This window comes from Neofelis nebulosa, chromosome 12 (assembly GCF_028018385.1).
Source record: "Neofelis nebulosa isolate mNeoNeb1 chromosome 12, mNeoNeb1.pri, whole genome shotgun sequence".
Classification (NCBI taxonomy): Eukaryota; Metazoa; Chordata; class Mammalia; order Carnivora; family Felidae; genus Neofelis; species Neofelis nebulosa.
The window spans coordinates 14,385,987-14,413,377 of record NC_080793.1 but is presented as its reverse complement, the minus strand read 5'-3'; the positions used below and the strand labels follow the sequence as shown (position 1 = coordinate 14,413,377).

Here is a 27,391-nt window from a genome sequence, read left to right as displayed (position 1 = left end):
TGCACATCAGTCCTACCCAGTTGCCTAAGATAGTCACAGCATGCCATGTTCCTCCAGCCTCCATGCTTTAAACCCTCTCTTTAGGATGTCCTTCTCCTTCCTTCCAAACCTACTGCTGCTCGACTTTCAGCAAGACTCAGGCCCTCAAACACCACTCCTTTAGGGAGCCTTCCTCCATCTTGCCTTACCCAGGCACACTGAGCAGCTTTTTCACCTGTGCTCCTGGAGCATGGCAGGTGCGTACATCCTTGTATCATGACACTGATTAGCTTGACTAAAATGAAATGTTCTAGGTCCATCTTCAAAAGCTCTAGGAGGAAGAGTCAATCAGACTTGGGGTAAATCCTCGCTCTTTGACCAAGCAGCTGTGTGATCCTAGGCAAATTTTCTAGCTGCTCTTAGACTATGAAGCCATAAAATGGGAATGTCCCCTTCTGAGAATTTCTTTATTCAAGAGCTACTTATTGAGTGCCTGCTGTGTGCTAGGTTGTCTGTCATCCGTGATAGACAAACCTAGACCTGCTTGTAGGGGAGGCGAGTAAGGAAGCTAGCACCTTGGAGAGTGCCGTGCATCATGGCACCCATAGACACTGCGAGCCTTGGTGTCTCAGCACACATCTCCGCTTCTCTATCTTTATGCAGCCTGAGGCAGACACCCAAATGGTTGCCGAATAAATGAATGAATAAAGACAGAAAAAAGCAACTCAACACATAGGCATAAGAAACACTCAAGTATCAGCCTCTGAAAATAATACGAATCCCTATTTTGACCTTTTCACAGAATTTTACTCCCAGTTCTTGGGGATCTTGTCCTAAATGCTCCTGTTCTCTACTAAACTTGTTTACCCAATAAACCATGTGGGTAAAATACTCTTCTGTTTATTTCTGTCAAGATGCAGACAGTGGAGGAGATAGTCAGGAAGAGAGTGAGCTGGATGACCACGAGGAACACCCATTCGTGCCTCCTTCTGGATACATGATGTACACTGTGTTTCCCGATGGTTCTCCTGTTCCCCAGGGCATGGCCCTGTACGCACCACCTCCTCCCCTGCCCAACAACAGCCAGCCTCTCAGCCCTGGCACTGTTGTTTATGGCCCACCTCCTGCTGGAGCCCCCATCGTGTATGGGCCTCCGCCCCCCAACTTCTCTGTCCCCCTCATCCCTGTGGGGGTGCTGCATTGCAACGTCCCGGAACACCATAACTTGGTAAGTGGAGGGGGAGACTGAATAAGGTCTCGCTACCATGGGAGACTGATTAAGGTTGTGTATGTGATGATTTGACCTACTTAGGAAGGGATTATGTCCCAAAGTATGTTCGTAAAGTTGATGTTTAGAATGGAGCAAGCGTTCTCTTACTAAAATATCCTTCTGGAGGGGAGTTACGGCACCAGGCCAGACCACAAGCTTGGTTTAACCACTTTATAGCAAAAATACTTTCAGTCCAGAAATTAACCATTTTTGGAGAGCTTATTGTATATTTTTCTACTGACAAGTATGATACTAATGTGTACATACAGGAGTGTTCACGTAGTGGGGCCTGTACTTGTACACGCATGTGTATGTGTGTGTGCACGCATACACATGGATGTGCTTTGTGTATTCACACGTAGGAGCAGTATATAGCAAGGTTGTGATGGGGATTATCTCTGGGTGGTAAGATTCATGATTATTCTTTTTTTCTTTTCATAATTCTTGTGCACACATTTCATATTCTCTTTTTCCCACTTAACATTACAAACATTTCCCTGTGGTTTTACAGATGGTTTTAAGCAGTATTTTAATGATTGCATAACATTTCTCTATTTGTAGGCAGTGTAGTTGACTCAACTGTGTAAATTTTTAGTGTATTTCATATTCTTTTCTAAGGCTACATTTCAAGAGATGATTACTTCCTGATCACCAGCTTATTTTGTAAACTTATGGTTCTAAAGAATTAAAATGCATGACAAACTCCTCCTTCAAACTCAAGATGCCTAGAGCTCTTTCTGTTTTCCTTTTCCTCCCAGCAGGTTAAGAGGAAGACAAGGACTAGGACCCCTGAGTGCCGGGCAGTAGGTCAGACTAGTTGCAGAGGGCCTGTGTGTGCTCACGTGGTTGGAACGATAGTCCCTCCCATTGCCCTGCAGTGTCTCAGCGCATGTGTGTTTACGGCAGCGCCGTCAGCTCGGCCTGTCATCACCTCTCGGGCTGGTTCCTTTACCCACCAGCCGTCCCCAGCTGTTCTGTAGTTTCTCACATGCCCTCTTATACCTCCGTGCATTAGCACGTGTTATTTCTTCAGGTTAGGTCTTTCCCGTTTCACTTATTCTTCAAAACCCAGGCAAAACCCCTCTCCCTCTGGGCAGCCTTCCAGGCAACTCCCCTCCCTGTGCCCAGAGACCCCTGTGTCCGTCTTTTCTGCTACTTGCTGAACTCTGGAGGCAGAGATTATCCATAAGGGGTGCTTGGTGAATGTGTATCAACCATAGTTGGACTGATGGAAAAATTAAAAGCTCTGTTAGTTCATCAGTTTCATCTGTGGCATGTGAAAAAATTGGCCTGACTTGATTTTTCGTTTTCATACTGAAGTCTAGAAGCTACCATCATTTTCACGTCATAGATAGCACTTTAAGCACAGTCGATTGCAGCTTTTGGCAGGAAAGGAGTCGATTGCAGCTTTTGGCAGGAAAAACATCAAGTGATGTTTCTCAGGATTGCATTTTTTTTTCTTTGTTCAGGAGAATGAAGTTTCTAGATTAGAAGACATCATGCAGCATTTAAAATCAGAGAAACAGGAGCAGTGCACGAGAGCATCCACGCGGCAGTCAGTGAAAGAGTTGGAAGAGCTGCATCGTAATATTGATGGTCTCTTGCAAGAGAAGAAAGACTTAGAGCACGAAGTAGAAGAATTACATGATACCATCCAGAAACATAAACAGCGAAAGTAACTATGATTATTAGCTATTTCACTTTTATAGTTCTGATAAACATGACATTGGCTTATTAAGGTAACCTGAATCGGTGTTGTCCAGTTGAACTTTCTGTGACCTTGGCAATGCTGTCGATCCATGCCATCCGAAACGGTAATCACCGGCCACGTGTGCCGATTGAGCACTTGAAGTGTGGCTAATGGAACTGAGGAATAGAGTTTAATTTAAAGTTGTAGCCACAGGTGACTCCCAAGTTGCACAGGGCAAGTCCAAGTTCTCTTGGCCCGTAATCCAGATGAGCTCTTCTTGTGGCCCCTCTTGGAGAATGGCATAACCCTCCGCCCTCCCCAGTTACTCTGGCTAAAAACAAGCCGGGCGTGTGCAGCTCCGCTTTCCTCGATTTCCCAAACCTCCAGTTGGTCTCCGGGTCCTACAACTGTACACAAAGAGCTGTCAAACTGGTCCCCTTCTTTCATCTCCACCGCCCTGGCCTTTCATCATCTCCGCCCAGGTCGTCGTAATAGCTTCTACTTTGGCCTCCCGTGTCTAGGCTCTGTCTCCATTCTACCCTGAACGTGGCTACAGATCCGAGCTAGCCACTCTCCCAGGTGACTCAGTCCCATCAGAATGCACACCACCCTCTGGATCTGAACCTGCCTGCCTGTCTTATCCTTCTCTCCTACACGCAGTGTTTGTTCAGGCCCTACCTACTTTTCTGTGGTTTCCCCCAACACCACATTCTCCCCTGCCTCTCCACCTTTGCACATACTGTCCTTGCCTAAAATGGTTTCCCTGCCCCCTGCCTAACTCCACCCTGTCTGTCCAGATAAAGGTCAGAGATCCCCTTTTACACAAAGCCTTCCTCATCTCTGGCTCCCACAGTTCGGGTTGGCAACCTTGGGTAGAGTACTGTTCACACCGTGTTGTAAGGAGCCCAGGAGGGCGGTGCCTGGGCCTCTTTGTGCCCCAGCATCTGGCATAGGGTCCGTTAATGAAGGCAGTATCTGCTGAGAGGGCCAGGTGGGTAGAAGCCCATCTTGTGCAGTGGTTCAGGAGTTATGACGGTCCCCAGCTTTTGTCGTGTCAGTCAGACTGGCCCAGGCACCAGGGTTGCGGGGAGATCGGTGGAGATCCCAGGGGTGAGTGAGCTATGGTCTCTGCCTTCTAGGAGCACACCTGTGACTGGCCGGTAGACCTGGCAGGGAAAAGCCAGGGTCACACTGAAAGGAGATGGGGAATAAATGTGTGAGCGTTTTGGGGCACCTCGGTGGCTCAGTCGGTTGGGCGTCCGACTTGGCTCAGGTCATGATCTCGCGGTCCGTGAGTTCGAGCCCCGCGTCGGGCTCTGTGCTGACAGCTTGGAGCCTGGAGCCAGCTTCGGATTCTGTGTCTCCCTGTCCCTCTCTGCTCCTCCCCCACTCACGCTTTGTCTCTCTGTCTCAAAAGGAAATAAAGCTTAAAAAGAAATTTAAAAAAATGTGTAAGCGTTTCAAGGATGGTTGCTTCTCTCACTTTTGTAGGCATATGGTGGGGAGAGGTTAAAGTGAGATTTTCTTGAGGGAGGATGGTAGGGCAGTGGGGTAACCACTTCTTTTCCTAGTTATAAAAGTAAAATAAGTGCTCACTTTAAGGAATTTGGATAACACGAAAATATCCGAAGAAAGGATATGTGTGCCTTCATTTAAAGAGAAACAATGTGTTAAATGTTGATGAATTTATTTTCATGTTTTTCTGTCATAGTTTCATTTTCAAAGAATTTTGACATGTTAGCCTTGAGTTAGTGACTTCTGTGTCTTGCTTTCTGATTTGTCAAATATCGTTACTATCATTGTATCATTGAACAGTAAATCACAAAATTAGGAAGTCTTTGGGATGGTTGGTGAGCTGCGACTAGAAAGATAGATTTAGGGGAATGGATGATTATTATGGTGGTGGTTGGCTTTCTTTTTATACCATAGAATAGAAATGTCAACATTGTCTTGACCCAAGTGCTGACAAAAAAAATAATAATCAAAAAAGATAAAACAGCTGCATCGTACTTTGTATGCATTGTGCACTTACTGTCAGCCACGTACCATGTTGAATAAAAGGGTGAACCTAGGCCTTGAACATGGTCAAATGTAAACGTCTCTTCCAGCCCTTCTCATAGGAGAGTAGAAAATCATCGTACATCTTTTTTATCAGACTACAAGTGTCTGTATTGTCTACATTTGAAGACTCTTAATATGTTTGTATACGATTTTTTTAGAGACTTCCTTGATGGAAATGTTGAGAGTCTTATGAACGAGCTAGAAATAGAGAAGTCACTCAAACACCATGAAGATATCGTGGATGAAATTGAGTGCATCGAAAAGACCCTTATGAAACGTCGAGCAGAACTCAGAGAAGCTGACCGGCTGCTGGCGGAGGCCGAAAGTGAACTTTCACGCACGAAGGAGAAAGTATGTTCTGCTGTGGTTTGGGGTGAGGCACCTCACTGCCCACGGCATGAAGGACTAGAAAGAAATCATGATAAGAACATGGTCGCCGAAGGCGGACGGTTGGGTTCCAGGCTGCACGCTGCTAGTTAAGGAGCTGTGAGAATTCGGGCAAGCCTCCTGACTCCCCAGCTTTGCTCCCCTCACCTACCAGTTCAGGCAAAGAATACTTAGGCTGTTCAGGAAGACTTAAAAGCTGCCGAAATCATTCCGTTCCTAACACAACCTATTCCCTAATCCTGTGTGTGTCTTTAAATTATTTGGGCTTTGATATCTCTCTGTATTAAATAGGTCAGTGCTAGATTCATCTGAAAGCAACAGTGGATCTCAGAAGACTTCTTCCTGGTATTACTTCGTTCTCCAAGTTGATGATAGAAAATCAAGCATTTTTTGGTCTGAGGTAGTGTTCTTGTGACTACAATACAGAAAGAAATGGAGGAGGAAAAGGAGCCCCTACTCTACTGGGCCCCTGCTCTGACCACACATTGGCTATTTTATAAATACTGCTTCATTAACCTTTCCTGGCAACCCTGTAAGATGGTGGTTAGCCCAGTTCACTGGTGGAGCTCAGAGAAGCTGGTAGCTGGCCCAGGGCCACACAGCTAAAGTTCTGCCTCACCAAGAGAGCTTTTTTTTTTTTTAATGTTTTATTTATTTTTGAGAGAGAGACAGAGACAGAGCATGAGCAGGGGGAGGGGCAGAGAGAGAGAGAGTGAGATACAGAATCCGAAGTAGGTTCCAGGCTCTGAGTTGTCAGCACAGAGCCGGACTCAGGGCTCAAACCCACGAACCATGAGATCGTAACCTGAGCTGAAGTTGGTCGCTTAACCAACTGTGCCACCCAGGCACCCCACCCAAGAGCTTTCTTAGTTTGAGGAGAATTCCAGGGTAAAAAAGTCCCATACCCACATGGAGCATCTCAGAAACTGTTTTTATGTTATTTCAACATGGATGGATTTAAATGAATAGAAATCTGTAACCCGGGAACTGAAACAAAGGATTTATTAAAGATATACTGTGAGGGGCGCCTGGGTGGCGCAGTTGGTTGAGCGTCCGACTTCAGCCAGGTCATGATCTCGCGGTCCGTGAGTTCGAGCCCCGCGTCGGGCTCTGGGCTGATGGCTCGGAGCCTGGAGCCTGCTTCCAATTCTGTGTCTCCCTCTCTCTCTGCCCCTCCCCCGTTCATGCTCTGTCTCAAAAAAAAAAAAAACAAAAAAACAAAAAAAAACGTTGAAAAAAAAAAAGATATTCTGTGAGTGATGGCTTTAATAAGAATGGAAAAACATCCTGGTGTCTTTTCAGATGATCAACTGATCATGTTCCTTCTATCACATGTTAGACGATTGTGAGATAACATAGGTGTGAGCAGGACTAGAGAAAACTTTATCACTGGTATATAAAAGAATATTGATACCAGTAGTAGGCAGAAATAGTAAGTGAACTGAGGCTAGTAAGCTCTTCCCCTTTTGTCCTCCCAAAATGATTCAGGGAGGCAGCTTGCTAAGGAGGAAGAGCGAGGGAGAAGGTGGTGCATTTTGTGAGAAAGATGCCAGACATGTTAAAACCTAACATAGAAAGAGATAGAAAACTACTTAGAAATGTGACTTTCTGAAGCACGTAGTGCGTTTTGTCCAGTGCTTTGCTGATGAAACTGACAGAAACCAGGGATCTGGAATGGAAGGAAGTGTGGTGAGCTATCTAGCTGTTTGGGAGCTCGCCAGCCTTCTTGCATCCACACGGGAGATGTACTGGACTAGTTTAACAAGCCTGGGACTTTGGTGCAGCTGCACAGCTTGAGTATTTGGCCCGAAGGGGAGTCACTGTTCAACGAAGTGCAAAGCAAGCACTATTTTTGGACCTTTGGTGGCATTGTCTTAAACCTCTTATTTTAGACAGAAAAAGGAAACCAAGTTGATTTAAAAAAAAAAAAAATCTGTTTTCGAAAAGAAAAAAAAAAAAGTAATCTCTTTTTGCCAAATCCTGTACAGGAGGAGTTTTAAGTACTTTGACAAAAGTACTTAATGTTTGTGTTTCTCAGACATTATTAATTCATCTTTAAATGAAGGAGGTTTTATTTAACACGATCGGATCTAGAGTACAGTAATAATCTCTGTGAAGGAGGGACTGTTGGTAAAATCAGCTTGTTGTCACTTAATTGTGGAGATATTTTTAATTGAATAAGATAGCATAAAATAGTATACAGATTATTTTTAAGTAAAAGATCATTCACAGTGTCACCACCCTCAAGTGACTTTTTCTTTTTGCAGAGCCTTTCTGTCTTTGCAGACACAGATCTAGTTGCACATAGTTGCCCTTAGAGTGCCATTTTATTTTTTTTTTTTTAATTTTTTTTTCAACGTTTTTTATTTATTTTTGGGACAGAGAGAGACAGAATATGAACGGGGGAGGGGCAGAGAGAGAGGGAGACACAGAATCGGAAACAGGCTCCAGGCTCCGAGCCATCAGCCCAGAGCCCGACGCGGGGCTCGAACTCACAGACCGCGAGATCGTGACCTGGCTGAAGTCGGACGCTTAACCGACTGCGCCACCCAGGCGCCCCTAGAGTGCCATTTTAAATTTGTTTTTTTTCAGCCAACATAATACCATTAACATTCTTCCATGTTGCTATATTGTCATCTTAAAGGCTACACAGTACTCCATTGTGTTGATGCTTTATCACTTAATCTGTCACTTGTCAAGTTGTATTTCAGTACACAATGAGCATTTTTATGTAGTCATTTTTTTACTCCTGAATTCTCTTCTGGGAGTTGGAGAGTCAAAGTGAATGCACATTTTTCTCAGTCTTTCTGTATGGCCTTGTCGTTTTTCCTAAGAGGTGCAAAAGGAGTGTGGTAACTGAATCGCTTCTAATGACAGTGTCTTTTTTAGACAAAAGATGCCGTTGAGAAGTTCGCTGATGCCAAGAGAAATCTATTGCAAATCGAAAAAGATGCTGAGGAGTTAGAAAGGAGAGCCCAGGAAACTGCTGTTAACCTTGTCAAAGCTGACCAACAGCTCAGGTAGGTGGAGTCCCTCTTGGCTATTGATGTATTCAGGGAGATCAATGACAAGTTCGGGGGGTAAGGGAGTAGTAATCGCCTTAAGATAAATAATGCAGGCTAAGTCTAAGGGGCCTTGGAGAGTAAAGCAGTGTGTTGTAGATTACTCGAGGCTGACACAAAGGGTTTGGAGCAGCACAAAATGGAGCAAGAAGAAACTTTGAAAGAAATAAACAAAGTTGTTGCAGCAAAAGACTCCGACTTCCAGTGCCTGAACAAGAAGAAGGAAGCACTGACCGGAGAGTAAGTACAGCCTCTGGGGGGCCCAAGGGGCTTGTGCTGGAAGACCGCTCTTGGGGTTCAGCCTTCCTTCAGATCTGCTCCAGTGCTGCTGGTGTTCGCAGGCTGCAGAAATTGCAGAAGGACATCGAGGCCGCACAACACAATGAGGATCACCACCTGCACGTCCTGAAAGAGTCAGAGACCCTCCTGCAGGCCAAGAAAGCTGAGCTGGAAAAGCTGAAAAGCCAGGTATGGCAACCGATGCCTTGGAAAAGCAGTTCATGCTGCTTTGAAACCTGCGTTTCTGTTACGATTATAAAAAGTAATACACGTTTGATTGTAGAAAAGACTGGAAAATACAAAATAAGATATAAAGCATAAATGAGGCTCTGTATCCTAGTGATTAAGAGTAGAGTCCAACCCAAATTTGAATCGCAACTCAGTAGAATAAATAGAATATATTACTGAGTAAAAGAAGTGGGGCTAAAAATGGGATACACCCCTCAGTTGGCTGAGTGTCCGACTTTGGCTCAGGTCATGATCTTGCGGTTTGTGAGTTCCAGCCCCACGTCGGGCTCTGTGCTGACAGCGTGGAGCCCAGAGCCTGCTTCGGGTTCTGTGTCTTCCTCTCTCTCTGCCCCTCCCCTGCTCACGCTCTGTATCTCTCTCATAAATCTAAATAAACACTAAAAAAAAAAAAAAAAAAAAAAAAGTTTTTTAATAAAAAAAAAAAAACAAACAGGATGCACCCTAAGATCATTTATGCTAAATGTGTTTATGAACACTCGTGCTTATATTTTTGGTCTGTATCAAAGTACAAAAGCAGTCATCTGATAAGGGGAGATAAATATTTTCTATTTTCTTCCTTTTGCACATCTGCATTTTCTGTTTTTTATGTAAAATGTGTACTTTTCTTAAAGTTGACATTTTTAAATTTACAAAATGAATAAATTTAAAAAATCCCTGCCTGACTTCCATTGCCAAGGTAATGTAATAAGGTATATAGACACACAAGTATTTTGAAAACCATAACCTGAGGGATATTCCTTATTATCATCTTGTTTTTGCTATGATTTGATGGATATGCTTTTATGTATGCGAACTCAAGATCTTTATTAGTCATTTGATGCCTGTACCCCCAGCCTGGCCCTCCTGACTCTTGCAGCTGGGATAATTACAATTAGGCTAGCCCCTGATTTCCCCACTACCGTTAGCTGGACTGAATATTCTCCATCACAGCAAGCACGAAGGTTGTCAAGCTTTGCATTCTTCCCTTTTCTTGAACGCAGGTATCCGATCAGCAGCAAGAACTGGCCGTCTTGGACAGGGAGTTAGGGCATAAAAAGGAAGAGCTGCGTCTACTCCAGGGAAGCATGGTCCAGGCCAAAGCTGACCTCCAGGAGGCGCTGAGACTGGGAGAAACCGAAGTAACTGAGAAGTGCAATCATATTAGGGTGTGTTCTTTACTAGTTTTCTTAAGAATCCAAGGGTGATGTTCTAGGTTTATCTTAACATATTTTAATTAGTTTTCTCTCCAAATGCAGTTCTAAATTCCTGAATCGTGAACCCTCTGTAACATCAGTTTTTGATGTACTGTTCTGTATCTAGGCTGTGGCTGCGTGGGTAGCTCTCCCGTAGTATTTTCTGGATATACCAAAGGTTCTCGGCCTCTGTGCCTTTCTCATACCATTTCTTCTCCAGGAATTTCCTTTTTGGGAATGTCCAGATCCTAGCCATTTTTCCTGGTTCAGCTTCATGCCACTAAGTTGACTTTCCTGACTTCTCCTTTACCTTGGAAGGAATTTCTCTCTTCTGAGTTTGGAGGCACTCTGCAGGTTTCCTAGGGCATCAGAGCCTTTCATGACCATGTTTATGCTCCTTGCTGATTTCCCCCAAGGTGCTCAGCCTCTTGAGGGCAGGAGATGTATCAGAGTCAGCCTTTTCTTTCTTTAACACATTGCTTTGCACATAGTAAGTACTGTTTATACATTTTAAATGAAGACGATATGTGACTTCCTTACTTCCGTTATACAGAAATATGTTAGTGGAAAATAAAATACAGTGCTGTTCTTGACATAAAAGGCAAAATTGAACTTGTTTCCAAATTGGAGTTTTTGTGAAATGAGATAGTTGATAACAAAACTGTTCTCAGTATAATTTCCATTCATAATTTTGTGGAGGGGAGTTGACTTTTTTTTTTTTTTTTTGGCACAGGAAGTAAAATCTCTTCTGGAAGAACTGAGTTTTCAGAAAGGAGAACTCAATGTCCAGATTAGTGAAAAAAAAACTCAACTTGCACTCATAAAGCAGGAAATTGAAAAAGAGGAAGAAAATCTTCAGGTAGTTTTAGGGCAGATGTCTAAACATAAAACTGGTAAGTTTAAAGGAAAACAATCATATAAAGTCAGAGTTTGGAAAAGTGTTTTTTCCAGATCGCAGGAAAAATATGAATAGTGAAATAAACTTCTTTTAAAGATATGAAGGAAAGCAGTATGATAAAAGGAATACAATATTTTTTGTCATTCAAATTGATAAAATTTATTTAAAAGCTAAATAGTCCTGATCATTGCTGACCAGAGCGTGGAGAAGGAAGAGCACTTATAGGCTGTTGATAGAAAAATAAATTGGACCAACCCCCCAGTGTTTCAGGACTGAACATTCATACCTGTTAAACCATTTAGCTCAGTTCTAGTTTCTGAGAGAGGGCAAGCATTCATGCACGTTGCAGCAATATTGGATTTATTTATTTATGTAGTGAGTAAGTATTTCCTTGCTTCACAAATTAAGCTGGCTGAGTTGACTACTTACAGCAAAATTTATAATGACAAAATTTGGAACCATGACCAATTTAAGAGCTATGTTTCAAACATTGAAGGGCATGCAAAAATGCCGATGGGAAGACTGAAAAAATAGATAAAAACTGAATATAGAGTGGAGTCCCAAGTTATTTTGAAAATCTGTGTGGTACGTGTGCGTGCGTGTGTGCACGTTCCTGGAAGGAAATGCGTCAGGATGCTGTCGTCGTAGTGATCATATTTGGATAGTGGGATAATGATGGGTTTTCTTTTTTTTTTTTTTTTTTTACTCTTTTCTTGAAATTTTCTATGGTGACCAAATATTTTTTTTAATCAGAAAAAAGTTAATACTTAAAAATCTATATTTTAAAATATAAAAAATTATTATCTGAATCTCAACTTACATATTTTGAAGTTTTTCCTATTTTTTTTTTAAATTCATTTAGATGGAGCACTTGCTCGTAGAACTAGATCTTTGTTATGTTTTGGGGTTAAAATTTTTAAACAAAATTTAACAAATTAATGTTTAACAAGATTTTAAAGAATTGTTTTAAGTTAAAATACAGTTAGCTCCAGTAATTCACACAACAGATATGTTTTGATGGCCTATTGTTTCTTGTATCCATAGCACTATTTTCTGGTTCGGTTTGTAAGTGCTGTGAACTTCATTTAGCAGCATGGACCATGTTCTGTTCCTCTTAGAACTAAAGAATATTCTGGACATGCTGCAACTTGAAAGCAAGGAGCTGCAAGGTTTGAAGCTACAACATGAGCAAAAGTTGTCCGAGTTAGAGAAGACTCAGGTCGAAGTGCTGGAGGTAATAAGCAAAGCCGTTTTACCCGTAGCCGACTGCAGTCTTCCTCGGTGGGCACATGTGAGTCCCCTTTTATCTGACTTAGGAGAGACTGGAGTTAGAGAATCTGCAGCAGACAGCCCTGCAACAGAAAGGGGAAATTGAGTGGCAGAAGCAGGTCCTCGAGAGGGACAGACGGGAAATAGAGCGGATAACTGCCGAGACCCGAGTGCTACAGTCGTGTGTGGAGTCTTTGAGCAAAGAAAAGGAAGGTCTCGAAGAAAAATGTGACAGCTGGGAAGAGAAGTTGGCACAGAGCAAACGGTAAGAGCAAAAACCAGTAAGCGTGCAAGATCTCTTCTTGAAGGCTGAAGCATAATAAACACACTGTTTTAAAAAGAGTGGAAAATAGAGAAAAGGAAAAAAAATACCCCACGAACTCAGTGTCACAATACAATTCATCAATACCATTTCTGGGGGAATTTCCTTTTAGGCTTTTTTCCCCCCAAAGCACTTTTTTAAATAACCTGTTGTGTGTGTGTTTAAGGAAAATAATGGATGCTGGAAGATATAAATAAATGGAGAGAGACACCTGCTTGTGGGTAGAAAGACAGTATAGTTAAGATTCCATTCTCCTCAAATTGATCTTTAGATTCAAAATAATCAAAATTGCAACATGCTTTTAAAATAGAAATTGAGAGTCTGCTTCTGAAATTCATGTGGAAATGCAAAGATTGGATGTAGAATAGAATCTAAAACTTTTTAGATATGACACCAAAACAACTTTGAAAAAGAACAAATGTTCAGAGCTTAACACTGCCCTATTTCAAGACCCCACATACAGCTGTGGTGACCAAAATACTGTTGTACTGGTAGAAAGATAGACAAAGCAGTCCGTGGAACAGAACAGAAAGTCCAGAAGTAAACGCACGAATGTGTGGACAACTAATTTTGACTAAGATGCAAAGGCATCATCTTCAGTAGAGAAAAGGCAGACTTTTCAAAAACTGTTGCTGAACCAATTGTATATCCAAAACCCCAAAAATGAACTTCAGTCCACACCCATGCTATAAATAGAAATTATCCCCAAAAGGACCATAAATATCAGTGTGAAACCTAAATATAAAACTTTTAGGAGAACACAGGGAAAACACCTTGGTGACCTCGGGTTAGGCAGGATTTCCTAGATGTGACACCAAAAGCATGATCCATAAAAGAATAAATTGGTAAAATTGGGCTTCATCAGAATTTGAAACTTCTCCTCAAAAGACACTGTTAAGACAATGAAAAGACCTGTCCCAGCCTGGGAGAAGAACCTTTGCAACATGTATTCGATAAAGGAGTTGTACTCAGGGCCGCCTTCGGGGCTCAGACCAGTAAGCGTCCGACTCTTGATTTCAGCTCAGGTCATGATCTCAGGGTTTGTGAGTTCCAACCCCGCATCTCACTTCACCCTGGCAGTGCAGAGCCTGCTTAGAATTCTCTCTCTCTCTCTCTCTCTCTCTCTCTCTCCCACTCTCTCCGCACCTGCTTGCGCGCACTTGTTCTGTTTTGAAAAAAAAAAAAAAAAAAAAAAAAACAACCCTTTCCTCTTAAAAAAAAAAAAGTACTTGTACCCAGAACGTATATCTTAAAGAGTTGTAATTAGAAAACAAACAACCCAGTTTTTTAAAAGGGGCAAAAGACTTGAAAAGACATTTTACTTAAGATGAATGGGTGCCAAATAAACACATAAAAAGATGCTCAACATCATTAACCATTTAGGAAAGTCTAAATTCTTAAAGTTTTATTTATTTTGAGAGAGAGAGCGAGCGAGCCTGTGCACAAGCGGGGGAGGGGCAGAGAGAAGGAGAGACAGAATCCCAAGCAGGCTCCGCACCATCAGCACAGAGCCTGATGTGGATCTCAAACTCATAAACTGTGACATCATGACCTGAGCTGAGATCAAGAGTCGGGGGTGCCTGGGTGATTTAGTCGGTGCAACGTCCAACTCCTGAATTTATGAGTTCATAAAACTCGTGAGTTTGAACCCCGCATCGGCTCTGGGCTGTGAGTGCAGAGCCTGCTTGGGATTTGTGCTCTCTCTCTCTCTCTCTCTCTCTCTCTCTGTCCCTTCCCTGAGTGTGCTCTCCCTCTCTCTCTGTCTCAAAATAAATACATAAACAAAAAAAGAAAAATTAAAAGACGTTTAACCAACTGCACCACGCAGGCCCCGCAGAAAATGCAAATTAAAACCACAATGAGATATCATTACACACCTATTAGAAGGGCTAAAATTAAACACTGACCATACCAAATGTTCGCATATGTATTTTCATACACAGTTGCTGGCAGTGTAAATTGTTAGGGCACTTCGGAGCATGGTTTGGCAGTTATTTTGGAAACTAACACCTACCGGAAGAGCTAGCCATTCCACTCCTAGATTGTTCTTCAGAAGTGAAAGTGTACGTTTATACAAAGAATGACAGGCATTGATGTTCATGGCAGCTTTATTTGCAACAGCCCAAACATGGAAACAACCTAAAAGTCCCATCAGCTGGTGAATGCATAGACCGATTCCAGTACACCCATCCCTTGGAATACCATGTAGCAATGGAAAGGGAATGCGGTGTTGCTTACACACAACAACATGAATGACTCGAAGTGACTACGCTCAGGGGGAGAAGCCAGACAAAAGACAAAAGCGAGCCCCTACTGTAGGACTCCATTTACGTAAAAGAAGTTATGCTCGTGCCCGTCTGTCTTTTGGACAAATCCTATTACATGCACAATCGTGTTTCCTGCTTTCTCACTGATGAGAAGCTAGCGATCTGTTTTAATCGCCAGACTTTTGGAATTTTGAGTGCTGTCCATGTTTTTATCCCTGGTGTTTATAAAGCTTCAGTTTAGGGAGTCCCTTTTCCAAAAATCTCCTGTTTGGAAAGCGGAAAACAAGACGTCTTTTGAAAAGGAGTTGAAGAGCCTTCGGTTTTGTTAAGATTTATGCTCATTCGTAGTCCGTAACTACCCCATGAGGGCAGAACACTCTTCCTCGGTTGTGTCTTGTGCGTACTTGAACATTTTATTTTACGTTTCGTAGTCTGACTTACTCTGCTTGGACGGTAGGGTTTTGGCAGCTGCAGAAGAGAAGAGCAAAATGGAGCAGGCAAACTTAGAGAAGCTGGAATCGGATGTCAGAAACCTGCAGCAGGGGCTGGACCGACTGCACAGAGAGAAGCTCTCACTGCACAAAGACATGGCAGCCACGCAGCAGCAGCTCCGAGGTAGGCGGCCGCATGGTGGGAGAGACGAGGCTCTTTCCTGCTCTGGCTGCTGCTTTTCATTGTCTGCTTTTCTTATTCTAGAAATAACTCCTTGCTAATGGGCATGGGGTTTATTTTAGAAGTGACAAAAATGTTCTAAAATAGATGGTGGTGGTGTTTGCACGACTCCGTGAATATACTTGAAGCCACTGAATTGCATAAACAGGTGAAGGGCATGGTGTGTGGATTCTGTCTCAATAGAGCCGCTTAAAAAATTAGTTGATGTTCCTTAAAGAACAATTTAAAAACATAGGTCAAAAAATGAAATAAACACCCTCAGAGGGAATTCCTGTTGACAGGTTGGTGAATATCTTTCCAGATTTTTTCCTTGGGCTGTGGGTGTGTGATTAAAAAAAAAAATGCAGATAATGCCTTTATTACCAAATCTTTGTAAATATTCACGATTAGGAGAAGTTACTAAGTAATCCTAGCTAACAACATGCTTGTTAAGCACTTACTCTGTCTTAGACGTGATGCAGTTATTTGATATGCATTTTTTTCATTTAATCCTGGTAACATTTTTGTGAGACAGAAACTATTTCACCCATTTATAGATGAGGAAAGCTTAGTTTCCTTGTGGCTTAACTCAAGTGAGAAGTGGCTTACAGCTAGTAAGTGACAAAGCCAGTATAGATATAAAACCTGTTCCCAAATTGTCTCCCTTTAAGGGTGTATCAAATTTACATTTCTGTCCGCATTGTAGAAGGTACTCATTTCTGAGCCATGCAGGTCATCAACGCTAGGCATTGTCTAGAAACTGTTTTTATTGTGAGGTTTCGAACATGTAAGTCTTTACAAATCTGAGCGCCATGCCCAGGTGTATGTGCCGCACATGTCACTCTTTCTTCTGACCTTTTAGTAAGATGACATGGTATAAGCCATACGTGTAACAGCTAAGTTTATGTTCACCTCCACTTTCTTTGGGGGGCCGATGGGGATTTGGAAAATGCATACGAATGTATTCGTTTTATGTAAATATTATTTCTATAGAAAAACAAGAAGCAGTAAACTCACTACAAAAAGAACTAGCTGATGTCCAAGACCATCTGAACCTAGCGAAACGGGTAAGCTCCGTAACAAATGCGATCTTCCAGTACTGTCCTGAAGGCATGCAGACCACTGGTTCAAATAACAAACAAATCAAGTAGGTTGGTTCCTTGTCACGCCAGCAGGTCCCAGCGGGTCTTCATATAACAAAGACGTACATACACACACCTTTTGGTGCAGAGCAGTGATTTTCTCATTTATTTTAAGTTTCACTCAAAGGTCATAAGTAAGGTGGGAAGCTAGAGCAGAGCCCACCCTTCAGCAGCCCCTCTGGGGGGCTTTAGGCACCAGATGGACCATCTCTTATCCATGGCACAGACAAGGCCCCCAAAGGCTGGGCTTAGATGCGGTCATTCATTGAGCTGCACGGTAACTGCCACCTGCAGGGGATCTGGGCATCCGTCTTATCAGATGTTCGTTGAGAGCTGTTCTTGACCCTTCTACTTCTGACAGTCTTCTTAAAGGTAACTGAGTGTCGTCCTGTGAGAACAGTGTGTAATTTAAGTTTCAGAGAACCTCAGGCAAGTTCTGGGCTTCGGTTTTCACTGTGTAGATTAGGAGTTCGATTAGACGTCTAAATCCTTCCATCTACCTTAAGGATTCTGTGTTTCTAAGATGTAGAAAACTTCAAATCAAAGTATCCCATCTTTAAAAAATTCTTACACAGGCTCTAATGAGTATTTTCTGTGTTGTTAGAAATGGAACTTTTTTTCAATTTGAGGGGCGCCCGGATGGCTCAGTCGGTTGTGCATCCAGCTCTTGATCTCGGCTCGGGTCATGCTCTCACAGTTGGTGAGATCGAGCCCCATGTCAGGCTCTGTGCTCACAGCACAGGGCCTGCTTGGGATTCTCTCTCCTTCCTTTTTTCTCTGCCCCTCCCCCACTCATGCTCTTTCTTTCTCTTTCCCCCTCAAATAAACATTTTTAAAAGAAATGTTTAATTTGGATTCCTCGCAGAAAGAAGTTACTGTTTTCTTGAGTTTTTCAACCCACATAAATATTTCAAATAGTAACAAAACCATGACTTTAGGTTCATTTTCAATAGGAATTAAGCCTTATTCACAGCTCTCCTTAATCTTCTTAGCAATCTTGTGAGGTGGGTGTTGTTTATTCCCACCTCAGTGACTAAGCAACTAAAGTTCAGAAGAACTGGGTCTCTTAGGTTTCAGCGTCTTCTGTCGTCTTACTCTTGAGACACTAAACAGAGGAAACCTGATGATTAAGTTGCACTTCGGGGGCCTTAAATAAGTTTGTTGAGGTAATAGAGGACGTGGGACTTCTGAGATGCTTCTCACGTCGTCAGACTTGACTGGTGCCAGGAGGGGCACTGGCCAGCCCTGGAACGGATGGATGGCTTTGTTAGTAGCTTCCGTTTGTTCTGTCACACGAAGGACCTGCTTGACATCGCCGAGCAGAAGGACGTGCTGCTCAGCGAGCAGACCAGGCTCCAGAAGGACGTCGAGGAATGGAGGAAGAAGCTTGAAGACTGCCAGAAAGAAGGGGAGACAAAGCAACAACAGCTTCAAGTGCTTCAGACGGAGATTGAAGAAACCAAGGCGAAGCTAGCCCAACAAGAAACGGTACTGCACATCTATGGCGTGACAGAAAAGGACACGCTTTGTCACTCGGGCGTTTTCTCCCCAGGCGGAAGCTATGAGGGGTCCCCCGTAGGACTAACTTCCCTTCACTGCCCTGTGTAACCGGGGAGGGTTTCACACCAGCACTTTGACTCTCTTGGCATTAATATTTGTGGACCATTAAGACCGCAGAACATCACTCCCGGAAAGAATCTTGATGGCCACATGCCATTTGCTGCGTGAATCCCCGCCTCACGTGCCAGCCAAAGTTTTCCAGCCCCCGCTGTCTGTCACTGTGGGATGTTTTCTGCTTTCTCTTGGACTTGAAAATATCTAGCGCCCATGAAGTTTCCCTCACCTGGGATACCTGTGTTTGTTATTTTATGACTAAGGTTATTCTCTGTTAAGATGTTTCAGAGACTCCAGAAAGAGACAGAATGTGAAGAAAAGAAGTTAGAAGCCAGTAAGGCGACTCTGAAGGAGCAGCAGCAAGAGCTGGAAAAGGAATTAACGAAGCAGAAGAGCAAGCTGGACCAGGTGCTCACAAAGGTGTTGGTGGCAGAGGAGCGTGTCAGGGCTTTGCAGGAAGAGGAGAGGTGGAGTGAGACCCTGGAGAAAGCGCTCTCCCAGACCAGTACGTATTCCCCAACGTGGCGGTCTGGCAAAGTGTGTCGGGGAGACCCGAGCCTGGCCCTGGCCCGGCAGGGCATCGGGAGGAGCATGGCAGGAAGGAGATGCCGCCCCCCCCCCCCCCCCCGGCCCCGCCCCGCCCCGGGGTCCTGCCAGCCCTGTGAGAGAGGACACGGGGCACTTGTCTCTGTGGAGACGGGATTTGACCCTGAGGCTGTCAGGTCTTTCTACTTGACCACGTTGCCTTCTTCCAGAATGCTGCCTCCAGGAAGAGCGACGTTCAGGCAGAGAGGTGCCAGAAGGCACTTGATCTAAAGGCCTTCTGTGAAGCAGTACATTGTTTTGAGCTTGGGGAACAGTGTTCCATTTCATCTCAACCAATCAGAAAACAGTATTAACAGTTCCACTTCTGTCTCAGTTTGACATAGTGAATGGTACCAAAATACAGGTGTTCGTTTTTGGGGCTGTCGGCGCTCTCCTGAGCCATATCTCAGTCAAGATGGAAGTCCAGGGTGAATCATTGTTCCCACATCAATGAATGATTCTGTTCTTAGGCTTCAGGGTTTAGTAATGTTCAGGAAACTTTGCTCTCCCCGAGTGAACTCAGTGAAAGGGTTATTAGTCCTTTTCCCCCAGCAACTCTTGATACACGCAGACCCAGCCATTTCATCGTGACAACGAAACTTCCCAGATGTGCTGCACCTGACCACACCAGACGTGTGAAAAGTAAAACCTGGACAGGGTGTTACTCCAAAGAGTATGATTAGAAAAGCCTATTTTATTTATTTAAAAAAATTTTTTTTAATGTTTATTTTTGAGAGAGAGGGAGAGTGGGAGAGAGAGAGGGAGACGCAGAATCTGAAGCAGGCTCCAGGCTCTGAGCTTGTCAGCACAGAGCCCGATGCGGGGCTCGAACCCACGGACTGTGAGATCACGACCTGAGCCGAAGTCGGCTGCTTAACTGGTTGAACCACCCAGGTGCCCCAGAAAAATCTATTTTGAGCGTCAGTGTTTTTCATAAAGATTATTTATGGAGTACTCACTAGGTACTTCGCGTTCGCATACACAATTCCCGTTAAACGCCAGGAAGTAGGCGCCTCCTGTACAGGGTAAGGCTCGTGCTGCTCCAGATCCCATGTTCTTTGCACCGCGCTGCCTCCCGTGAAGGAGAAGCACTGGTGCACCTCCGTGCAGGTTTATAAGAAGCATTTCGGCCGTCTGTTCCAGGCCTCCTGCACCTCAGGATTGCTGTATTCTCACTGCTCTCAGACACCCAAAGAGAAAACAGTAGCTGTCTGTCACTTTGGGATCCGGCCCTCCAGGACCCAGTGATGTCAGGAGGCACCTTCATCTGGGCTCTGATGTGGGTCAGGGGGAGTTGGAAGACTCCGTGATGCCTGAGCGGGTGACATGGCGTTACGCAACCCGCCCACGGCCAGCCCGGGGCCTCTGGCTAAACTACTCAAAATGCTCGTTTCAGAACGACAGCTTTCGGAACGGGAGCAGCAACTAACGGAAAGGTCAAGTGAGCTACTGACTCTCCAGAAAGAGGCGGACTCTATGAGGGCAGACTTCAGCCTCTTGCGGAACCAGTTCTTGACAGAAAGGAAGAAAGCCGAGAAGCAGGTCGCCAGCCTGAAGGAAGCACTTCGGGTCCAGCGGAGCCAGCTGGAGAAGAACCTTCTGGTGAGTCCCCGCGGCCCTGGCAGCTGTCGCGGAATTCGCGCCCCTAAATCCTTCGACTAAAAACTGCTTCGGTGTAGACAAAATCAGTGACCTGTCAACCCGGTCCCTAACCCGACTATTGTTTCTGGTGTGTCTGTGCCTGATTTGAGCTTGAAGCTGATAGTGTTTTGCCTGAGTCTGAGCCGCCAGCCCTAGAGGAGCCCGGCCGGCTGGAAAGATGGTCACGTGAGCAGACGGTGTCACCACAAAGCAGAGAGCGTTCTCCGCAAGGGAGCCCCTGCCTGCGCCTCCACCCGCAGGGGCTGGAGAGGGTTCTGGGGGAGGAAGGCTTCTTCTGGAGGCATCTTTGCCCCGCTGCAGTCAGCACTCACGGATCTCATCCTGCCCTTTTCAGTCAGCCTTCGCTTTAATTCATCATCGTCCTGAAACCAAGGAGTTCAGTCTCCCGGGCTTTTATCCCTAAAATACATTTAGGATAAAAATTTGGGGAGGTCCAAAACAGCTCACAGTGAGTGGAGACAGATAGGCAGGAGTAGAGACTGTCACGGGAATGGACTTTTCTGACACCGCCTGAAGGAAATCGATGTCACCCTGTTGTGTGAACGGGTGTGTTGCTCCCCAGAGGGTGCTGTATACACTGACAACTAGCGATTCGGCGACGTGATTGCAAAGATCTGGGCATCTAAATTTTCATCCTCCGGATGGCTCTGTGATGAGGTAGTACCGTGCTCGTCACAGACAGTTAACGGAGGGGGAGAAACGGAAAGTAACGTGTTGTCACGGGTAACGTTGCAGACGCAGAATTCCGACCGTGGGCTAACAGGCTCGGCCCGCGTATGGACTCCCAGCTCTGCCACAGCTGCTGAAGAAGGCAGGTGGCATTATCCCCACTTGACAGCTGGAGCCCAGATGGGAAGTGTCAGAACTAGTGGGCGTGTAAGGCCGTGATGCACGCACGCATCCACGTGCTGGACCCCGGGGTCATTTTCCTCCTCCCGTGCCAGGAGCAAAAGCAGGAGAACAGCTGCATGCAGAAGGAAATGGCAACAATCGAACAGGTGGCCCAGGACAACCACGAGCGGGCCAGGCGCCTGATGAAGGAGCTCAGCCAGATGCAGCGCGAGTACGTGGATCTCAGGAAACAGGTGCGCGCCCGGGGACCCCACGGCCGGCCGGGCAGATGACGCTCGCTGGGCTTGCTCACTCCCCGCGGGGCTCAGGGTTTTTTTCTTAAATAGCTCTCTGAATAGGAGCATTTCTTTGTGCGAGTTGTAAAAAGCCGATTCTGAGAATGTCCTTTAAATCAAATCTTTTTTTTCTAGTCTTAAAATTGAGAAATGCACCTCTACAAGAAAAAAGCATTTGTTTAAAATGTACTTCTAAAATCCCCTTAAGTGCGGCAGGCTTCTTCTGTTAGTTTTTGAAAGGAAAGTGGCAGTTCTTCAGCATGAAATTTTATCACGTCCCAACGAACTGTGTTGAAATGTTAGATTTTCTGCCAGAAACAAGTCTATGGGACCCAGATCCCCAGGCAAGAAGGAATGACCCCAGGAGAAAGCTCTGCCATCGTGTAATGTAACCAGGCTGAGAGCCGTTTATGCCGAGAGTGGGAGAGCTTAATTCTGCAGATGGAAAGTTCCAGACATATTTGATGCATTAAATAGTTCAGTTCCGTGTAAGTCCCAGACCTTACCCAATGGTATTTGACTCTCACTCTTTAGATGACAAACCAAAAAGATTTGGAGAGAAGACAAATGGAAATCAGTGAGGCGATGAGATCACTTAAATGTGAGGTGAAGGATGAAATCAGAACCAGCCTGAAGAATCTCAACCAGTTTCTTCCAGAACTACCAGCAGATCTGGAGGCTATTTGGGAAAGGAATGAAAACCTAGAGGGAGGGTTGGAAAGCTTGAAAGAAAACTTCCCATTCACCGTGAGTGAGAGACCATCACCTTTTGAAGAAAAACTGAATTTTTCCCAGATTCACATAATGGTAAGGGTTTATCCCACTGATCTCTGGACTCTGAAGAAGGATGATTTTATTCCCACCTCCTCCCCCAACCCCCCATAAGCTGAAAACCAGAATGGGGCTGGGGGAGGGTGGGAGGCGAGAAAGGCTAGTGGTGTCTGGGACTCTGATGTTTCCCCCTGTCTCTGAAAAAGGATGAACACTGGCGTGGAGAGGCACTCCGAGAGAAACTGCGTCACCGTGAAGATCGACTCAAGGTTGCCCTTTATTATTTTTTATTTCTCTTTTATTTTTTTATTTTAGAGAGAGCGTGCATGTGTGCAAGTGGGGGAGGGGCAGAGGGCCAAAGGGAGAGAATATTAAGCAGGCTCCACGCTCAGCACAGAGCCCCATGCAGGGCTCAAACCCACAACCCCGGAATCATGACCTGAGCTGAAATCAAGAGTCGGACGCTTCGCTGACTGAACCACCCATGCGCCCTGCAAAGTCCCCCTTTGAAACAATATGGTAGGAGACCCTTGGTGTGTTGAGGAGAGTAGGGGAAATTGCTCACCTGCATGCACTGCTTTCGTTCCCTCTGTTACGGCACCAGCAGTTTTCTAGATCGCATGGTCGAGGCTCAGAGAAGTTGGCATCGCACAGTCAGTACAGTATTGAAAACCATGAACTGTGGTGTTTGGCCCAGTCTTCTTAGCCTGTGTAGTGCTGCTTTGCCTCAGCTCCAACTGACAGAACCTGAGTACTTGGGACAGAAAGTAGAGATGCAGTGATGAACCAGAACGGGCTCACAGGCCAGTGGTTGGGGGAAAGACTGGGACTACTGGAAAAGTAGGCTTGGGTGTCAGACGGGAAGTTGTTAGGCTCAGAACACGCGGAGCCTGAAGGCCTGTGAGCCAACCAGGGCCGCCCTCTCCCTGGGTAGCTGCAGAGTCTGGGATTTAGCGGTCAGTGTTGACCTAACGATTTGGGGGTGAAGGGTGTAGGTGGGAGTTGGAAAGTGGGAGGGGGATAGAATGAGAGGACAGGATGTGTCTTTGGAGAATGGCTACATATACAGCATGGCTGAGGAGGAGCCGTGAACCATGTTGAGGGAGTGGAGGCCCTTGATGTGCCATAGCCTCCAGTCACGTGTGGCTGTTTAAATGTAAACGAATTATAATTAAATCAGGTTGAAAATCGAGTGCTTCAGGTGTCACATTTTTAGTGACTCAATAGCCACCTGTGACTAGTGCTAACGCTTTTGGACAGCACAGATACAGAACATTCCCGTCATCACAGAAAGTTGTGTTAGAACTGCCGTAGCCTTGGAGAGAATCATTTTGAAGAAACAGCACAGGGGCAAGTCGCAAAGTAGTGTGGGGCTGAGGATTGAATATACTGTGAGAGACACTGAAGATATCACATATAAACCCATCTTCTGCTAAGTCTGGGCGGAAAAGAGAGAGACGAGGTAGTCATTTAATGGGGAGGCCAGGGATGCAGAAATCCTAAGCGTTGTTACGGTGGAGAGAACAGGCCGAGCAAGAGGCCCAGGTCGGGGTGCCTGGGTGACTCAGTGAAGCGCCTGACTCTTAATTGTGGCTCAGGTCATGATCCCAGGGTCGTGGGACTGAGCCCCACTTGGGGCTGAGTGCTGGGCACAGAGCCTGCTTAAGATTCTCTCTCTCCTCCTGCCCCTCCCCCGCCTCTCTCAAAATAAACAAACATTAAAAAAAAAAAAAAAAGGCCCAGTTAATGACAACACGGAATGATCCAAGTTTTCCGCACACTGAGAGTACCCACCAGCATCCTCCTGGATTTCTTTTTTTTCTTGAGGACAAGAGCATTTTCAGCAGCCATTCCTACTTTAGAATCGTCAGATTTGCCTATCGGGGTTAAGATGAGGAGGCTACTGATCGTTCAGGTACGTTGCTTCTGTGTAAAACCCTAAATTTCACCGTGACACTTTCAGGCCCAGCTTCGACACTGTATGTCCAAGCAAGCAGAAGTGTTAATTAAGGGGAAGCGGCAGACAGAGGGCACTTTACACAGCCTGAGGAGACAGGTCGATGCTCTGGGGGAACTGGTCACCAGCACCTCTGGAGACTCCACGGCGTCACCCAGTCTGTCTCAGACAGAGTCTTCCCTTGCTGAGGACTCTCAACCTGGACCGAGCCAGGTAAGAGGAGGCTCTGTTCTACACATGGGAAGTCTCTGAACGCTTTGGGGGCCACAGTCTACACAGAGGAGACTCAGAACATAAATGCCACCTTCAAGTCTCTGGAAAACTTGTCTTATGGAAGACTTGCTTGTTTTAAATGGTCCCTGAGAAAACTAGAATCGGTTGGTTAGGAGACATAGAAAGAGGATAAGGTGATGGCTTCGGGAACAGCCTAGAACTCGAGACTATCAGGGACGTAGTGAATCCTTTGCTGTGCTCGACCGGTGGATTCCCTTGTTCTCTGCTCCGTCAGTAGAGCATTCGGGCTGTGAGGCCAGTCCGGGTCCTGGTTTAGCTGGTCTGTCTCCCTCTCTCGTGGGGAAGAATGATTGGCGTGTGCCTACTCCGCCTCCTCAGCAAAAGTCTGAACTCAGGCCTCTTAGCGCAGGGTCTTTAGAACCCCCGAAGTTCACGAAGGCATTCTGTGTGAGACGTAGACGAGGTTATTCATAGTTGAGGACCATGAAACACACTCATGGAATTAGTAAATAGTGACCCAGAGATAGGGAACGGCTCCCACTTTTGAGCACCTACTGTGTGCATGTACGAAGCACTTTACATATATTATCTCATGTAGCCTTTGCCTCCTAGGAGATACCTCCTATCTATAGATAAAGGAGTTGTGCACAATGAAAAATGTCCTGGCAAAAGACGAAACCAGGACTTCAGGGCTCATCTGTCACCACTGCAGAGCAGTATATAGCATGGCTGTGCCTCAAGGAACATTCAGAAGCAGTTGCCTCTTTCATAGGCACATAGCTCTGCAGCAGCAAAGCAAGATTTGAACAGGATTCCCTTAACACCTGTGGTGGGACCAAGTCGGGTACAGGCCAGAACCAGAACCATCATGGGCCTCGGGCAGCCTTAAGAGAGTGTCGGAGGCACCGGGTGTTGGAAAGAAGGTGGCTTTAGAGGGAAGACAGCCCGCGGCACAGGTTGAGTGCATCGGGGTTTAGGTGCGGAGTTCAATTGTCAGCTCACAGTGGTGGCCCCAGGGGTTGAGGTGCTCTGAATTCAAATTCAGGAGAGTAACAAGTGTTAGAGGAGGGGGGGCGGGGGGAAGACTGTCAGAATTATCTTGGAGTCTGGGGTCGCAATCCAGGTGTGCGGGATGAAAGCCTGAACGGAGTTGGAGTTAGGGGCTGGCTTCTGAGCCCAGTGTTTTCATCTCCCTTTGCAGAACTCCTTCCAGGTTCTACAGGGTCCGTCACAATTTCTGGACAGTTACCGACACTGATGCCATTCCCAGCTCCCGGCTCATGGGGTACGTATTACAGAGTTCTTTTAACTACCACTTCCAGTTGGAGGACCTTCAATTCTGTCTTATACAGTCTTAAGCTTTTCCCTTTACCCTTGGGTAATTTTACACAGTGGTTCATCTCAAAACATTTTTCCAAAGAGGTACTCAAGTATGTCTTTTACCTGTTAGCCATGGCGCGGTCACTTGGTTCTGTTAATACTTTGGTTACTGTTGCAAGAATTCCTCCCTTTTGTCTTAACTGCAGGAAGAGAACTGTTCAGCCAGATGCGGAAACCCATCTGAGGAAATACCTTCTCTACCTCACTTCGTAACTGGAGTGCCGCTTGGTTTTTATCAAGATCCAGTGAACTCAGATGCTGCACCTCCACTGTAGCTTACCCCACCTGTATCGTTAAATGCCAGGGTTTTTGTAAATCACATGTACATATGGGAATCGTTGTGTACAACTTAAACCAGGGTCCTAGATGGCTGAGGGTTTTGTTTTTTTTTAATCTTTGAATGTGTTGCCATAAAACTGCTGATTGTAATTGCAAATTGGAAGCTATAAACTGGTGAAATTATAGCTACATAGAGAAAAAAAAATGTACTCAAGCCCTTCATTTATAGTGTCAAATTTTATTTTTGGATTTTGCTTAAAATCTATTTTCATATGAAAATAAAAGATAAAATAGTCTGTCATCTGACTTTACATTTCGTAGATCTACAGTAAAGCCATCAAATTTGTACCTTAACTCCCAAGAAAACGGCCATCTTCCAAATGGTTTTCCATCTTTTGCCTGAAGTATGTCGTATCTGTCAATGAACATACACCATATGGAAATCTATTATAAAACTACACTTCGGGTGCTTTTTCTCAACCAAAAATATTCTTTGGTGGAAAATTAGTAGAATCTGACCCAGTGGTAAATTCAAATTGTGTTGAGACTTTGAAGGTTTTGAACGACTATAATTAATGGCTCGACTCCATGATCTACAAATACATCATTTCAGAACAAGAATAGCAACTACTGTCACAAAAAACCACGTGGCAAGAGAATCACCCTCACGGTGAGGTGAAGTACGAAACTACAGGTTATAGATGAGGTTTTAAAATACTGCCAAGGACTATTTTCTAGGCCCATAGACAGCTTGCGAACCAGAACAGTACAGAACAGCGCAGTGCAGTAATCCCTCACCACTCACAGACGTTTGTTATGCCCAAGGTGTTTGGCCAGACCTGGACCGGTAAGATATGGGATAGACAGAATTACAATAAAGATAATGAAAGTGGCATAAAATCTATTAACACTCAGAAAGTTCTAAAAGGCATCTACTTGCAAAATAAAAATGGATTTGGTGGTGTCTTTTGTAATGACACTCGTTTCATTTTCACAAGTCTTCGCAAAATGCTTTGAAGTCAGGCCTCTGCACAGTTCTATTGAAATCCTTCAGGGACACATTTTCCCATTCTTCTTTCTAAAC

The 27,391-nt window shown here is 44.9% G+C and overlaps 1 protein-coding gene across 10 annotated transcripts in view; it reads left to right on the top strand.

The window, feature by feature from the left end:
- The window catches only part of CNTRL (centriolin), an 84,496-nt gene extending 57,893 nt beyond the window's left edge, over positions 1–26,603 (top strand). For all 10 annotated transcript variants that reach the window (XM_058694317.1, XM_058694322.1, XM_058694319.1 and 7 more), the window contains 21 exons: positions 894–1,207; positions 2,719–2,924; positions 5,159–5,351; positions 8,277–8,407; positions 8,549–8,689; positions 8,791–8,917; positions 9,958–10,122; positions 10,883–11,042; positions 12,166–12,281; positions 12,364–12,581; positions 15,363–15,520; positions 16,550–16,623; positions 17,998–18,186; positions 18,592–18,817; positions 20,294–20,499; positions 21,504–21,644; positions 22,221–22,493; positions 22,664–22,726; positions 24,421–24,627; positions 25,850–25,934; positions 26,175–26,603. In XM_058694317.1, the coding sequence (XP_058550300.1) occupies positions 894–1,207; positions 2,719–2,924; positions 5,159–5,351; positions 8,277–8,407; positions 8,549–8,689; positions 8,791–8,917; positions 9,958–10,122; positions 10,883–11,042; positions 12,166–12,281; positions 12,364–12,581; positions 15,363–15,520; positions 16,550–16,623; positions 17,998–18,186; positions 18,592–18,817; positions 20,294–20,499; positions 21,504–21,644; positions 22,221–22,493; positions 22,664–22,726; positions 24,421–24,627; positions 25,850–25,906 (3,365 nt within the window). In that variant the 3' untranslated portion in view covers positions 25,907–25,934; positions 26,175–26,603. The remainder of the gene's footprint in view (positions 1–893; positions 1,208–2,718; positions 2,925–5,158; positions 5,352–8,276; positions 8,408–8,548; positions 8,690–8,790; positions 8,918–9,957; positions 10,123–10,882; positions 11,043–12,165; positions 12,282–12,363; positions 12,582–15,362; positions 15,521–16,549; positions 16,624–17,997; positions 18,187–18,591; positions 18,818–20,293; positions 20,500–21,503; positions 21,645–22,220; positions 22,494–22,663; positions 22,727–24,420; positions 24,628–25,849; positions 25,935–26,174) is intronic.
- The last annotated feature ends 788 nt before the right edge of the window (positions 26,604–27,391 follow it).